We start from the raw sequence: 15,756 nt of genomic DNA, 5'->3' as shown, positions 1-15,756 counted from the left end.
ATCAAATGGCAGCCAGCAGGTGTACCCAATTTGTCATATTCAGCAAAGCACTCACGTCAGTTTTCATTATCATAAACAGATTAAGCTATCCCTCTACATATACCATATAAAGTAACTATGATATTATTATTACAATGTTGCTCAATTTATCACACGTGTCATTTGTTTGTTACAATTAAATTTCACTCTACTTTATATTCTGTTGACACTTCTTTTTACATTTCGGTACCTCTTCCTGTCAGTCATTCATCCCTCTTTTGTTATCTACTCATTTATCCATTTATAAGAATTGTTTTGTTGATGAAATGCAGTTTGTACGTGCTAACAGTCACAGCGTGGCCTGGATGCCACAGCGCCTCTATGCGGGTAAAGTTATGTGTGTTGTCTTTCAATTTTACAGATGAGTGAATGAGAGCGCTGCTGCTCTGTCAATACGCGGTGAGTATGTTAATATTTATCAACAGCTCATAAAATACTTCAGATGGTTGACTTGACTGCACAGTATTAACAGAAACACATCTAGACGTTTCTCTGTAATGTCGCTGTCTCCCTGACGAGTTTTTGGCGATATTTCCTAAGCGTTAGCCTGCTAGCGTACGACTATTCAGTGGTAGCAGACGCGTTAAACCAATGTATTTGTTTTGAGTAGCTATATAAACACGTCTGTCATTAAAGGTTATAAAAATAACAACTAAGACCGTAAAACATCAGTTTATCCAGAAATTTATATCTGATTTTGTAGAATGGTGTAGCAAACTAGCTTTGAGGGAGTTGTTATGGTTTCACTTTCCATTCACGAGACAGCTATAGCGTATTAGCTAACATGAAAGAGGTGTAAACATCTATACAGGTTATTTAAATTATGTGACAGTCATCCATATCTATGAATTATTAGCATTAACTGTAAATAAACGAGAACATTACTCCGTATGTTTTACAAGTGAATCGCCAGACGTGTTGTTGACTAACGTTATTGTTAAACCTTGTTTGATGCCACTATAATGCCACTAAACCCAACTATAATATAGTTACTTTGTTTCCTAATGCTTTGGCATGAAAAACGATGGCCACAAGTTATTCGGGCCTTGTGTGTTTTAAAGCTCTGTTGACTTTCACTTTCAGCTATGGCGTCTCTCAGTGATCAGCTGGAGGAGGTGAGGGTGAATGCGGAAGGCAGCTTATCCTCTCCAGGCTCTGCTCAGGAGATGAGGGCAGGGGTGGCAGCCATGGCCAATATCCCTCTTCCACCCTCCAGCAAATATCGCTACATAGCTGCTGAAAGCATGCTGACGGAGAACAATAGTGGAAATAACAGGAATGAGGTGAGAGCTGGTGTAATAATTAATTTTCCTCAGCAATCCAATAAGCGTATGATTACAGCAGGAAGCAAACGTTTGACTTTTTATGAACCGACCTCTTGCATGTAGTTAGTGATTGTAAACATGGCTGTAACCATGTCTTGATGGGGGGTGGGGTACTTTATTTATGCTTCATGTCTCATCACATTCATTTATGAATTACATGAATCACTTAAATTATGAAATTTGACCAAAAATTTGGTTGTGGATATTACCATTTCTATCATAAAACAGGCATCAAATATCAAGATATAGGTAAATATCTGAGTGTCGGTTGCATAAACCGCTAAGACTAGTCTTACAATTTAGACATAGGCCTACAATTTTTTTCTTTACTTTTCATTTCTGTTACCGTACTTAACGTAGATTAGCCTAATTTGATTTTTTTTTTTAAATAATGCAAGGCACACAAATAATTGGGGGGGTGGGTGGGGTGTTTATATTCATCTTCCTGTAAACCAATTTGCAGGCCTGTTTAATCTCCATAAAATTTAATTATGGAAAATATCCACAAAGAAAATCACTTTTACATACAGAGAAGTAAGGTTTTGTCTTCATTAGGGATGTGCAAGACTAGTCGATTAAACAATACTGCTGCTGCTGCTAGTCGACTTGAAAATACTATTTTTATTTACTTATTTTTTTGCGCATTTAATATTTTGCTTTATATTTTTACAAAGGTAGTGTTTAAATTACCGCTGTGCTAATGTTACATTTTAAAATGAATATATTATTTTGAAAAGTGTTTATCTGGAGCAGAAAACAATTTCATTTTACCTCAGATTCCGCATGCGTTCGTTTTCTCTGTGGCATTCACGGCGTGTTCAGAGAAATGTCCACTCATAAGAAGAGCAATGTGAGGGAGTTTTTTGACAGTCTATACAAAACTTTTCAGTTTTCTTCCATGTCTTGTCAATAACTATAATTGACTATTAAGCTTGCTTTTAGGCTTTTTATACTACCGGTTATAAGAAACAGCACAGTATGTAATGTGTTTGACTAGTCGGTTGCAAAATTTTTGTTTAGCCTAAACGTTAATAAAATTAATTGTTGCACATGCAACAGGTCATACGCTTCATACACTTACATTAAAGGATAAAGAATTTACCCAGAATCAACATTACATTAATGAAAAATTCAGCTTTTTTGTCATCCAACAACATTCTGAATGCAACATACTTTGTAGAAATACAGTAGTAGGCAGTGACTGAACCTTTGTTTCTCAAGTGTCATGTTTGGGTTCTGTGAACAGTGAAGCCTGCCTTCTTTTATTTGATTGGCCATCTCAGTTATTTTGACATTGATGAGCTATGTTAGACTGAGACATACCTACCTAAACATAGATCTTTTTAAACCTTTTGTCATTGCAGCAGATCTTTTTTTTGTTTTGTTTTTTGTAGGGACAATTTGGCCGTAAATGTCTATGGTGGTTACGGCCCTGACCGTATTTAGTAGGAATGTTTGGGGTTATTTTGGCAGTGTGAATGACTGACATAAAGCGCATAATAATAGCGCATAGCGCTGGGTAATCTGTCACCGTTTCCTCAGGTGTTTCAAAAGAATTGGTCCAGTTTCCACTCATTTGTATGCACATAACATTTCTTCCTAGTTCATTTTTACCCACTGTTGTTGTTTCTAGGTTGTAATGTATTCTTGTTCATACCTTTCTGTTGTACATTAATATCTCCTGATCCTTTTAGTCCCTCAGCCTCCTGCAGAAACTTTCCACCGCTCTTAACATCTTGGAGAAGTATGGCTCCAATCTTACCAACCCCAACAGGCCGAAGTACTGGCGTACAGTCAAGTACAACAACCCTGTCTTCAGGACGACAGTAGACTCTATTCAGGTGTGTGTGGTGGATGAGATTATAAGGCTTTTTGTGTGAACCATACAAAATATCTGCAGTTACTATTCTTTATCTTCCTCTTTTAGGGTGGCAGAGCAGTACTTAACCTGTACGGCTACACCAATCAGCAGCATGATGGCTTGAGCTTTCCTGATGATGTTGTCCAGCCAGATGTTGAGAAGGTGGCGTCAGTGACTCTTGAGATCATGTGTCTTCGTATGGAACTGGACATGCTAATCAAGGTCTAAGGCTGTGAAGTAAAAGCATATTATGAATTCATCACAAATGAATGTTAAGCTCACATATAGAGTTTGTTCCTTTTCTGTAGGGTACCCATTCTCATCCAGAGTTTTTTGAAAGACTTATTCCCTCCCTCACTGTGCAGGTAAAGGTTTTTTTTTCTTTAAGAAATGACAGTGACAGTAAAGACATTTTATAATGTTACAAAAAATATATTCAAAATCAAATAAATGTCGTTCTTTTGAACTTTCTATTCATAAAAGAATTGTGAAAAAAAGCATCACTGAATCCACAGAAATATTAAGTAGCACAACTCGTTTAAACATTGATTATAATAATAATAAATGTTTCTTGAGCACCAAATCAGCATATTATATTGATTTCTGAAGGATCATGTGACACTGAAGACTGGAGTAATGATGCTGAAATTCAGTTTTGCCATCGCAGAAATAAATTACATTTTAAAATACATTCAAATAGAAAACGGTCATTTTAAATTGTAAACTTTTTTACAATATTAATGTTTTACTGTATTTTTATCCGATAAATGCAGCCTTGGTGAGCTTAAGAGAACATCTTTCAAAAACATCTTACCACGCATTTAGAGAAAAGTGTTTCTTTTAGATTTCTTAGCTTTTTTGCAGGTCACTTAAATACAGTGTCCATATAATGTCTGTACAGGATGATGAGGGAATCAGCACAGATGCAGTTGCAATCTCTCCTAGTGAGAGACCATGGGAAAAACAAACTCCCTCATCTGTGTCTCCTTCCCAGCCTACATCTCTATTCAGTCCAGCTCTAGCTCTCTCTTCTCTAGTGCCATCTACAGGTAAAGACATCATGTTTACCAACCCTGGCTTTCCTTTTAATGAATATCTTTTATTGTGAGTGTCCACTTTTATCGTTTCCATTCTACTTCATTGATTTTCAATTGCTTTGCAGAAAACTGCACCATATGTGGCATCTTTCCAGTGTCTGCTCACTGCCCCACCTGCACTCAGCGGCTATGCACAGAATGTGACCGGCTGTATCACTCCCATTCAGGACGGTCCACACACATCAGGATGCCTGTGACTTCCTCAAAAGCCACAAAACGGCACAGGTTAGCACTGAGCAATTTAAGGTGTTGAGAGAACATGTTTGTGTAGAGGATTTTGTTAAACAAATCTGTATGTCTTTATTTCTTTCCTTAGCTCATCACTGTCAACATGGCAATGTAAATACTGCACTACAGTAAATGCGTTGCAGCAGGTTTTGTGTGAAACCTGTGATCGACCCCGTCTGTCCTCTTCTGCTCCATCTCTACAGGAGGAGCCATCACAGCCTTCTACAATATCTGGTTAGTCTGTACAGTCCAGTGTTTTTTTTTTTTTTTTTTTTTTCACATCTAAATGGCCATCAGTCCTGCTTGACCTTTTGAAATATCAAGGTGGTCATTCAAACTGACAAATAAACATCTGAATTTGAATATCATTGTGTTAATTCTGGTGTTTTGTGCATTACTTTTGTCAATTAGAGTGGCAGTGTAAAAGCTGCACAGTGGTTAATGCTGGCAGCAGCATTCTTTGCGAGGTGTGTGATCGCCCCCGTTTGGCCACCCGACCTCCTGTCGCGCCCTCACGTCCGACCACCTCTGCCACAGGACTAATGGACAGCCAGGTGCCACTATTCAGTACATTCCAAATTTGTTCATCATTTGCTCACCCTCAAGTTGTTCCAAACCTGTTTGAATTTCTTTCTTCTCCTGAACTCAAAAGAAGATGTTTTGAAGAATGTCGGTAACCAAACAGTTGATGGGCCTCAATGACTTTGTATTTTTGTTCCATACTATGCTTCCAACTGTTTGGTTACCAATATTCTTCAAAATATCTTCTTTTGTGTTCAGGAGAAGAAAGAAATTCGTACAGGTTTTGAACAAATTGAGGGTGAGTAAATGATGATAGAATTTTCATTTTTGGGTGAACTATCCCTTTAACCTATGTATATTCTGATTTGTCATTGCTAAAGAAATTAGCATAATGCTGAGTTTTATCCTGAATACGGGTTCCTGTTTTGACTCCTTTTTTTCTATCCCATTTAGTGGATTTGCCAGTTTTGTACATACGTCAACCACACACCATCAACTGTATGCGAAATGTGTTGCCTTTCAAAATCAGAACCTGCCCTATCACCCTCTAAGCCCCTCCCTCTCTCACCGGTCAAGGACGTAACGCCGCTTTCAGTCGCACCTAAAGTCATGCCCACTGAGGACCCTGATTTGAAAAGGCAAAGACTGATGAAGGAGGAAGGGCTTAAACTTATTCAGCTTATTCGTGTAAGTCTGATATTTTTAAATGTCGTTGTAGCCTGGGCATCATCCTCAGAATCTTACAAGCATTCTTATTGTCTCTGTCTTTTCTCAGGAGGGAGAGAAGAAAGGAGTGAGTCCAGAGGAGGTGTATACCAGCATGTATGTGTCGGGAAACAGTAACGTAATGCCAAATGACTGGCTGAAGGCAGAGCTACCGCATGTGCTTGATGAGATCTGTGTGATGGCTGCGTCCTGTCAGCAAGAACCCAATGCACAATCAAACTCTTCGGGGGGGAATGATGGCCAGGATGGAGAAAAGAGCAATGCTGTCCCCTTGTCCAGGGCAGAAGCCAAACAGGCCTGGCTGGCAGCAGGGGGCGATAATGAGAAAGCCGTCAGACAGGCTCTCAGAGACCGCAGAGTTAAAGTGAGTTCTTGACAATCCATCCTTTATATTGTAACGAATTACAGTTTTAAAATATATGTTTATATATATATATAATTAATTTGAAAGAATTATAATTAATTATAAATATTTAAATGTTTTAGAATTGACTGTAGCAGAATCAATAGTACAATTATTTAATCAGTTCATCCAATGAACAGGAAGCATAATCAATTATTAATTCTAGGAAATATAGTATCTTCTTGGCCAAGAAAGAATGACCTTTTCCAGCTAAAGTAAATCAAGTACTTGCAGGCTAATAGCATAGGTAGCTAGATCAAGATGTTAAAGTGACTTCGATATTTTTGTGAGTGGCAAACACTGAGACAATAACGTGTGAATATAATGGTTTAATAAACAAAACTACGGTAGGCTACACACACAACTAAACTAAGCAAAGATTGTTTACAGAATCAAGAAAGTAAAGTGAAGAGAGAGAAGAAAAGAGAATGGCAAGATTACAACCAGTTAGCCACAACCTACGAGAAACATCAGAGAATCAGGGTCACCTTAAAGGGGCACAATAACTTAGAAACGCATCTAAAAGCTGCAAACGGGTACTTGCATTGGTTTTGGTTGCTCAACAAGTTCAAATGCAGTAGATTCTTGATGATTTTTCCGGGAGTGCGCTGAAGTGTTCGTTTGGGTTCTTGGGGTGGTCCCCGTTGAATCCAAAAAAGTTAACTTGCAGATGAAATTGCTGGAAGAAGACAGGAAAATGTTGTCTCAAAGAGATTGAGCAAAGGATCTGACCTAATCGGATACTTTTAAGGGTCCTATCAGTTCACACCCATTTGGTGGGGTGACCAATCTAAGATGACCTGGAGAAAGTCTTTGTTCATCTTATCTCCATTTGCATGTTCATGGTGGCATGGAGAATTCGTGCAGTCTTTACACAAAGTATGGTAAAAAATATCCTGATGCAATTTATCATAACATATTGTACACCATTGATTATAAAATCAAAAGAGGATTGTTTTGATACCAAGAAAGAGGGGATTTGAAGACATTAAAGCAGTGATACATCATCTTTGGATATCAATATTAGAAGTTACTCTAACATAACTAAAGAATCATAACTAGTCATAACTAATAAAACATAGGGACATGCATAAAACAGGAGAAATACTATAAACATTTGAGAAAGTGTGTGGGTATGAATGAAGTAAGTGTCCTTGTGTATAGGATGTTTATCTCTATAGTCTTTGACCTAATGGCTAGTGCCATCTGGTCTCCTGTGCTGTCTTTGAGGGTTGCAGACACAGTCTCTTGGTGAGATCGTTCAGTGGAGCCGAGGTGATAACGGCCTTTGAAGAGAACTGGTTTTAGGGCCGATGACAACGGGAGAGGGGGAATGTTTTCTGAGGACTAGGGCATTTGATTAAGGCCATTCGTTACATATAATAACTTTTAACATTTACAACAGTATTAGAATATATAATGCTTATTAGTGAATGTACATTGAAATTGTTAGATTTATATATTTGTACTTATCTGACTGAAATCAGCTACAGGCCTGTTAAGCATTATATATTTATTTATGTAATATATTTGTTTTCTTATATTATTAGACACACACACACACACACACACACACACATATATATATACATACAGTTGTAATCAAAATTATTCAACCCCCATTGCAAATCAGGTTTATTGGCAAAATTTACAGACTTTCAGCTGTTTGCAATGTACAATTCAAACAAAAGTAATTGAAATGGCTCAACACAACGAATGTTTCAAGTGGTTTCCCCAAATTCAACTGAAAATGCAACTTTTAATTACTTCTGCAGTCAATTATTGAACCCCTTCTCGACAAGCATCTTTAGTACTTAGTAGAATACCCAGTTGCTGTTATGAGTTGCTGCAAACAAACGAGATGTATAACCAGACACCAGTTTCTGGCAGCGTTTCTGAGGAATCTTCCTCATGAACAATGGCTGGGTTTTGCTGCAACTGCCTTCAAATCCCACCAGAGATTTTCTATGGGATTCAAGCCTAGTTTATAGTGGGTTTTATTTTTTATTTTTTATTTAGACAAAGTAATGTAGAAATTTAATATAATTTAAACTTTCACATAATTAAATTATGTAATTATTTCTGAAATATTTTCATGTTATGGCCAATAACCTGGCAACATTATCAGCTTATCCTTATCGGCCAGAATCGCATAGTGTATTTCTAGTAAATATATCTAGTAGCAAATGTTGTATGCTAAATATGAAATTTTGTCTGTTTTTGTTTGTTAGGTAAAAGAGCTTGGCTCTCTGGGCTTTAATGATGTGACCCGCTGTGAAGAAGCCCTAAGGCAGAGCGGAGGGGATGTGAGGGGGGCTCTCGTCCTGCTGCAGCGCCCTTTACTGGAGCCATTCCATCAGCGCATGTGGAGCGACGAACCAGAGCCCCCCATTGACATCAACCATCCGGATAAACAGGTGACTGGCCTTTTACAATAATGCAGCTTCACTGAGAGACTGCATTGCTTTCTCACCACTAGATGTGCCAAACAGTTTTTGCAGCTTAGTCTGCATCATCTTTTGTGTGATAAATATATATATCTGTTTATCTTTAATTAATTGCATAGTGCTGGCTGCCGAATATATTCAAGGTGGTCATTAGTAAATTGAATGTTATGTTATCAAACATTACTAAAGTTACTTATCCTCTGTCTGTGTTAAGCATGTTTGCCGTAGGCTGCTAGCGGTGTTTGAGCTGCCCAGCTGGGGGCGATGTGAGCTGGTTTTGTCTTTGCTGCGGGACCCTACAGCTACATACACACTGGAGGACGTGGTTCAGGCCGTGCGTGAATCACCTGACCGGGACTTCATTCGCAGGGTGCTGAACAAGGAATGCCCTATCTGCCTGTCGGTTTTTCCCCACAGCAAGGTACTTTGCATCACCTCCTATGATAGGCTCAGAATCTTGTATTTTTTACACCAGAGTGTCCTTGTCTTATTTGTACTCATACTGTTAAAGGGATAGTCCCCCCCAAAAGAATGTTATATAAGAAAAAATATTTACATAATATAAAAAAAGATATTTTGAAGAACGTTGGTAACCAAATAGTTTTGGTTCCTATCGACTTCCATTGTCATTTTTGTCCATACTACTGAAGTCAGTGGGATCCGCAACAGTTTGGTTACCAACATTCTGCAAAAAATATTTTATGTTCCGCAGAAAAAAGAAAGTCCCACAGGTTTGGAACTACATGAAGGTTAGTAAATGATGATGATAATTTTCATTTTTGGGTGGGCTATTCCTTTAAAGGGATAGATCACCCAAAAATCATCAAGTGATCATTTACTCGCCATTGTGTTGTTCCAAACTTTTATTTCTTTAGTAGAATGCAAAAGAAAACATTTTGAAAAATGACTTCCTTCGGACAGTTTATATTGCATGCAGCCCAGTCTTAGTCTCAGTCTGGGTCCTTTTCATAAATGAGCTCTAAATTGAAATGCTGTTACATTTTTGGCAAATGTATGTATGAAAGCACCTTACGTTGAGTCAGGAGTCTATTTTTTTGGTGTACTTTTCAGATGCAGTCGCTGACATCCTGCCAGTGCTCTGTGTGCTGTGGATGTTTCAAGCAGCATTTCACCATAGCGGTGAGGGACAAGCACATCAGAGACATGGTGTGTCCTGTCTGCACAGAGCCTGACATCAATGACCCTGAGCACCTTAACAGCTACTTCTCCACTCTGGATATACAGGTACTGCAAAAGAGCAAAAAATAAAGATGGTCAGTTCAGTACTGGGACTTGAGTTGGAACACAGCAGCATATAACTGGGCTTCAAGCTACTCACTGTAATACCTGAAACGATCTTGTGTGTGTGTGTGTGCGTGACTGCCCAGCTCAGGGATTGCCTTGAACCAGACGTGTACGATCTCTTCCACAAGAAGCTGACTGAGCAGGCTCTCATCAAGGACCCGAAGTTCCTGTGGTGCAGCCATGTGAGTGACACTGCACTTCCTAACTGTCTCTGAGCACTTTCATACTCAAACAGCTGTAGTCTCATTCAAGAGACTACATTTTACAGTGATCTGAAAAGAGGTGCATGATGTTAGGATCTAGTGCATCTCTTTTACTCTTATCTCGTTCCCACAGTGCTCATATGGCTTCATCTATGACGGCGATCAACTCAAGGTCACCTGTATGCAGTGCAGGAAAAGCTTCTGCGCTCAATGCAAAAAACCGGTAAGTGTTCAGAAAGCAAGAAACAGATCTGCGGTGACCTTGCATGAATATAGGAAATGAGCGTCAGTGTTAGGGAGTAATTCAAAGTAGCGACACTATCAACTCACCTATGATTTTGTGTAATGACGTAAAGTCTGATCCAGTCTAGTGAATCACGAGAAAGTTTGTTTCAGATGAATATGTATGTGTAACAAAAGAAAGTTTTGTTGAACAGAACAAATCCATAAAAAAAGATTCTCTGACTTATGTCCCTATGCAGCATTTTAGTTATTTTTTGTGGTGGAATATTTAGTGTAATACTGCTGTTATTACAGTGTTTTTTTTAATATACATTAAGGTGTATTTTGTGTCACCTTAATTGATATTACTCATTAATTAAAAATGGTGATGGTAGTGAGTGTCTTATTCTCTATCGCTCTCTGCAGTGGGAGCCGCAGCACGTCGGGCTCTCGTGTGAGCAGTTCCAGCTGTGGAAGCGAGAGAATGACCCTGAGTACCAGAGGCAGGGTTTGGCCGGATACCTGCGTGACAATGGGATCAGTGAGTCACCTTTAGATCTTCTCTAGAAGCCTAATCCACACCTACCCACAGCTAATAATTCTGCCCCTGCCCCACTCTTGCGCTTTTCCATTACCAGTACCAGCTCGACTCGCCTTGGCTCGCCTCGACTCGCTTTTCGCTCCGTTTTCCATTGCAGAAAGTACCGCCACAAATAGTACCCGGTCGTCATAGCGACGCATTTCGTTCCTTGTTGCCCCATCAAGCTCTCGCTGGATCCTCTCTTCGGCAACCAAACAAAGGAATGTCTGCACCTCCTCGTTTGACCACGGCGTATTCTTCCGAGTTGCCATAATAATAGTAGTAAGTTTAGTAACTATCTCTGGCCAAACTATTTAAAAATGGCGGGGTTATTCTGGATACTCCATCTGGCGCGTGCAATGATGACGCAGATTCTCTGTGACCAATCAGCAGTCGGCATTGTTTTCACGTCACATTTTAGTATCGGCTTAGCTCGCCTCAGCTCGCTTAGAACCTCGCCGGAGGTGGTACGAAAAAAAGTACCCGAAAGCAGGTACAGGTACAACTTTTACACAGTGGAAAACCGAACAAAGGCGAGTCGAGTCGAGCCGAGCCGAGCCGAGGCGAGCTGGTACTGTGTAGTGGAAAAGCGCCATCTGACTACAAGAATTACCCTTAGAAAACCTGTTGTCTGCTCATACAGTCTGTTTGTTTTGTTGTGTTTGGTCAATTGGTGAAAGCCAGCGCCACACACACACAGCCAGCCACACACACACACACACACACACACACACACACACACACACACACACACACACACACACACACACACACACACACACACACATAAATAAATAAATACAAATCAGTGGTTTAATATAAGCATTATTATATTAAACCATATGTAACTATATACTGTGTATGTATGTATATATAATGTATGTATATATAATATATATATTATATACTTGTATATAATTGTTAATTTTCATCAAATTGACTACTGTAAAATATGAACAATCACGTCAATAGACAAACATAGACTGCTTGACTATGTAAATTATGTTTTTATCGAATGCAAAATGTTAACATCCACAGTATAGGGTGGAAAAACTGTCACACAGCCCATTCTTTCTTTTATACAATGGTTTTATCTACTGTTCTTATGTCTGTCTTGTAGCTTGTCCTAACTGTAGGTTCCAGTATGCTCTGGCCAGGGGCGGCTGTATGCACTTCAGTTGTTCCCAGTGCAGGTATCAGTTCTGCAGTGGATGTAACAACCCTTTCCACACAGTGAGTTCCTGTCTGGTCTTGTTGTCCTAGAATTATTTGTGCCTATTTGTATCTCTATGTGCATGTTATGCGGCTCTGTACGTGACTGTGATATTCAGTTTGAAGCCAGCTACAGTTGGGCTAAAAGTAGCAGCCTTCTCTGGAGCACGATTTCTTCTCTCCTTTTTATTCATCCTCTTTTTCTCTCACACTCTTGCTCACTCCTTCTCTGGCAGAAGTGTGCAGTGAACCAGTGTACTGTGACAGGTCTGCATGCCCATCACCCCAGAGACTGCCTCTTCTACCTCCGAGACTGGGAGCCTGCCAGGCTTCAGGCCTTACTGCAGGTACACACACACACTCACGCTTTAACACAGGCACGCACATTTCCTCCTACACATCCACACGCACAGCACTTGTGTGCCAGGGTTGGTTGAGAAATATCACTTCACATCTCTATCGTTTTGTTTTGAATACTTGTTTGAACGTCATTTTTTTTCTCAGAAAAAGGCGGTGAACTACAATACTGAAACTGCAACAGGAGCACAGACTGGTATGTCTTTTAGTATCAATGCTTTTTTACCTCCCCAGTACTTATGTAATCTGTTTATCTGTGTCTGTCTCTTCATCTAATTTGTCCGTCTCAGTCTTAAAGTCTAGTTTGCTTCCAATTTCAGTCTTTATCTCAACTGCCCAGTGGAACAAAATCGCTTTTACTGTAATGAAAGCATAAAAGCTGAACATCCTAAAGCAAAGTTTCCTACTAAAATTACCGCTTCTCAGACCAAGGCTATATTTGTACCATGAAATCGTTGTCAAACACACACATACACCTACTCCTTACAGCTTTATTTCACACTCTGTTCCACTTCTCTTTACTGAAAATATCTCCCTCGAAAACTGCCTTTCCCCCCAAATGCATCCCTGCTTTTTTTTTTTTTTTTTTGCGTCAGGTGTGTGTGGAGTGATCGAGCAGAAAGATGAAGGGCCTCGTCCGACTGATTCGCCGTGCGGGGCTCAGACTCAGCCGGGACAGGCAGGACTCTGCGAGTGAGTAACATCGTTGTTACCAAGTTGACTGCTCCCTGCACTCTCAAATCTCTCAAACTCCTCTCTTTTTTTGTCATTTGCGTTGTAGGGATTGTAGAGATTAGAAAAAGTACCCGAGTACTCAAATTACAACCCATTGATTTAACTCGATTGCTTGATTTAACTCTACTCAATTTAATCAGAATTTCAGTCCACATTCAAGAGTACTCATTTTGTTCTTTCTTTGGATTAACTGACAATTATTTTTATATATATATATATATATATATATATATATATATATATATATATATATATATATATATATATATATATATATATATATATATATATATAAATAATCTCTGTGAGCAAATTTAAAAAAATTTTTTTTACATGTTTTATTCATCAAGACCTTCACAAATAAAAACAACTTTTTGAAACAAATGCAATCGCCAGAAGTAAAAAGCTAAAGGTAGGCTATAAACGAACTACACTACAGTTTCATGACTATTATGTCACCAACACTAAGCATCTGACAACTCTTTTGATCTTTAAGCTCTACAAGTTTGAGTTAGAGTAGTTTGCAAGACTGCGAGTACAACAAGGCTGTAAAAGCAGACTAGTGAATAGATGAGTTGATGAGATGAGATCTGTTCAGCGTGATGATCATAATGTCTCCAACATTCTCTGTAGTGCCATTTAGCCACTTATACCAACTGCCTTTTTCAAAACACGTTAAACCTTATATATATAAGTAAATTATGAGTGGGGTATTGCTGGTGTATTTTATATTGTAGAATAACATTTGAAAATGTATTTAGCTTGATAACCACAGACTTTATTTCAGGCATTTAACCAGAAACCTGTTCAATATACCCATTGTCTTTGTGACAATAGAACCAGAAGGGCAAAAATGCAAATTCATTTCTTGGCTTTGGACTTATTCCTGCAGCACACTTTAAGAGACAAGCACCATCACATTTTTAAATACTTGGAAAGTGCAAAGGCAAATATGCATTACAGCAAAGATCAAAAGTACAAAATTAGGAAGATCAAATGTGAGCTGAATTTGTAATCATGTTTGAATTTTGACCACAATATGCTAATATCTCTAGTCTTAAGTGGGATGGTGAGACACTGGGGGAAAAAACAGATGCGATGCAATGGCCAAAGACATCTAATGCTGTAAATAGGGGAAAAAAAATGGTGAAGACAGAAGATGGTGTACTTGATGAGACAATATAACACACATGCCTCTCCCTACTTTTTAGAGGTACATAAAATTGTGTTGTGTTTCAGGAAGCATTATCGAGAGTACCTGGTCAGCCTCATTAATGGACATTCTATTGACCCCGCCCTCCTTTACGCTCTTGATGAGCTGATCGTGGCCTGCAGGAGATACCATGTGGACATCACACAGGGGGAAGGAGAAGATGAGAGAGCATACTTTGCCAGACTTAAGGTGGGCTGATGCTGTCCTTTCTTCAGTCTATAAACATGACCTCTTTTTGGTAGTTCTCAAACTTTCTTTACCTCACATCTGCAGAAACTCATGGATGACGTGCCTCTGGGTGACAAGGTCCTTCGCAAGAAGTGAAGATGTTTTTACTTTGTTCATTTAACCTGTGCTGACTATTTTACCCACTTGCGCCTGTAGCTCCGCTTTATGATCTGAGCTGAGAGGCTGACAGAATTTTAAACACAGTGCTTCCCTGTTCTCAATGTGATGTAGTTGCACACATTTGCACAATGCACACACTGGTTTTTTTCTTTTTCTTAAGGTTTTGTGATGGGAAATTCTTCATTTTAATCATGTTTTGATTTTAATCACCCTCTAATAGCATTATAGCTGTAGCCTGATGATAAAAAAAAACAGACTAAGACAAAACACTTTGACAGCTATTGTGAACCATTTATTGTTTCTGTGAATGCATATAAACAAGTTTTATATTTCATTAAGTACATTTTAAAGTTAAACAGACAAAAATCGTAAAACAACAGCATTTTAAATGATTTTATGAGTGAACTTTCTGTTGATTGTACCTCAGGCTGTTCATTATCAGTTTATTCAACCAAATTAAAACAAAAACAAAATCTCCACATTGATGGGTGTCAAAAGACGTACAATCATGGGTTTATATGTACATATATATGATTAAACATAATTTATAAAATGTTGAATCTAGTGAGTCTTTGTGTTTCAAAGAGAGCAAAATGATCAATAATCATTAATAGCAAAGCAGTAAAACCACCAGTCATGTTGATGTCATTCGATCAACATCTAAAAGACATGTTCTTCATTCCTATTCCATACAACCTTGTCACGGTTGTCTCTGAGATCAGAGCCCTTAAAACACATATTTGCTCATCAAGTCTTAAAGCCATTTACAGTGGGGTTGTAGTCAGGGAAACCACTGATCAAATTCTATTTTTATTCTGAGGACATTTTTGCAGCCAGATATTCCTGAATTTTTTAATATAAATTTTGAAATGCATGATCATGGAAAAGCACTGGCCATTTTAAGCAGAAATTAAAGGCTCACACAATGAGAAA

The 15,756-nt window shown here is 38.6% G+C and overlaps 1 protein-coding gene across 1 annotated transcript; it reads left to right on the top strand.

The window, feature by feature from the left end:
• Positions 1-346: 346 nt before the first annotated feature.
• On the top strand, positions 347-15,383 carry LOC130089381 (E3 ubiquitin-protein ligase RNF31). The gene is made up of 23 exons (XM_056256677.1): positions 347-438; positions 1,123-1,322; positions 3,059-3,205; positions 3,292-3,447; positions 3,534-3,590; positions 4,127-4,330; positions 4,381-4,547; positions 4,639-4,784; positions 4,962-5,104; positions 5,526-5,759; positions 5,848-6,162; positions 8,433-8,618; positions 8,863-9,069; positions 9,720-9,893; positions 10,037-10,135; positions 10,290-10,379; positions 10,805-10,919; positions 12,079-12,191; positions 12,407-12,517; positions 12,675-12,723; positions 13,124-13,220; positions 14,502-14,664; positions 14,749-15,383. Exons 2-23 carry the CDS (start codon positions 1,125-1,127, stop codon positions 14,797-14,799), a joined length of 3,222 nt encoding a protein of 1,073 aa, XP_056112652.1. The 5' UTR covers positions 347-438; positions 1,123-1,124; the 3' UTR covers positions 14,800-15,383.
• The last annotated feature ends 373 nt before the right edge of the window (positions 15,384-15,756 follow it).

Source organism: Rhinichthys klamathensis, unplaced genomic scaffold (assembly GCF_029890125.1).
Source record: "Rhinichthys klamathensis goyatoka isolate OS25496 unplaced genomic scaffold, OSU_Roscu_1.1 h1tg000127l_1, whole genome shotgun sequence".
NCBI classification, from domain to species: domain Eukaryota; kingdom Metazoa; phylum Chordata; class Actinopteri; order Cypriniformes; family Leuciscidae; genus Rhinichthys; species Rhinichthys klamathensis.
This window is presented reverse-complemented; position numbering and strand designations above follow the sequence as displayed.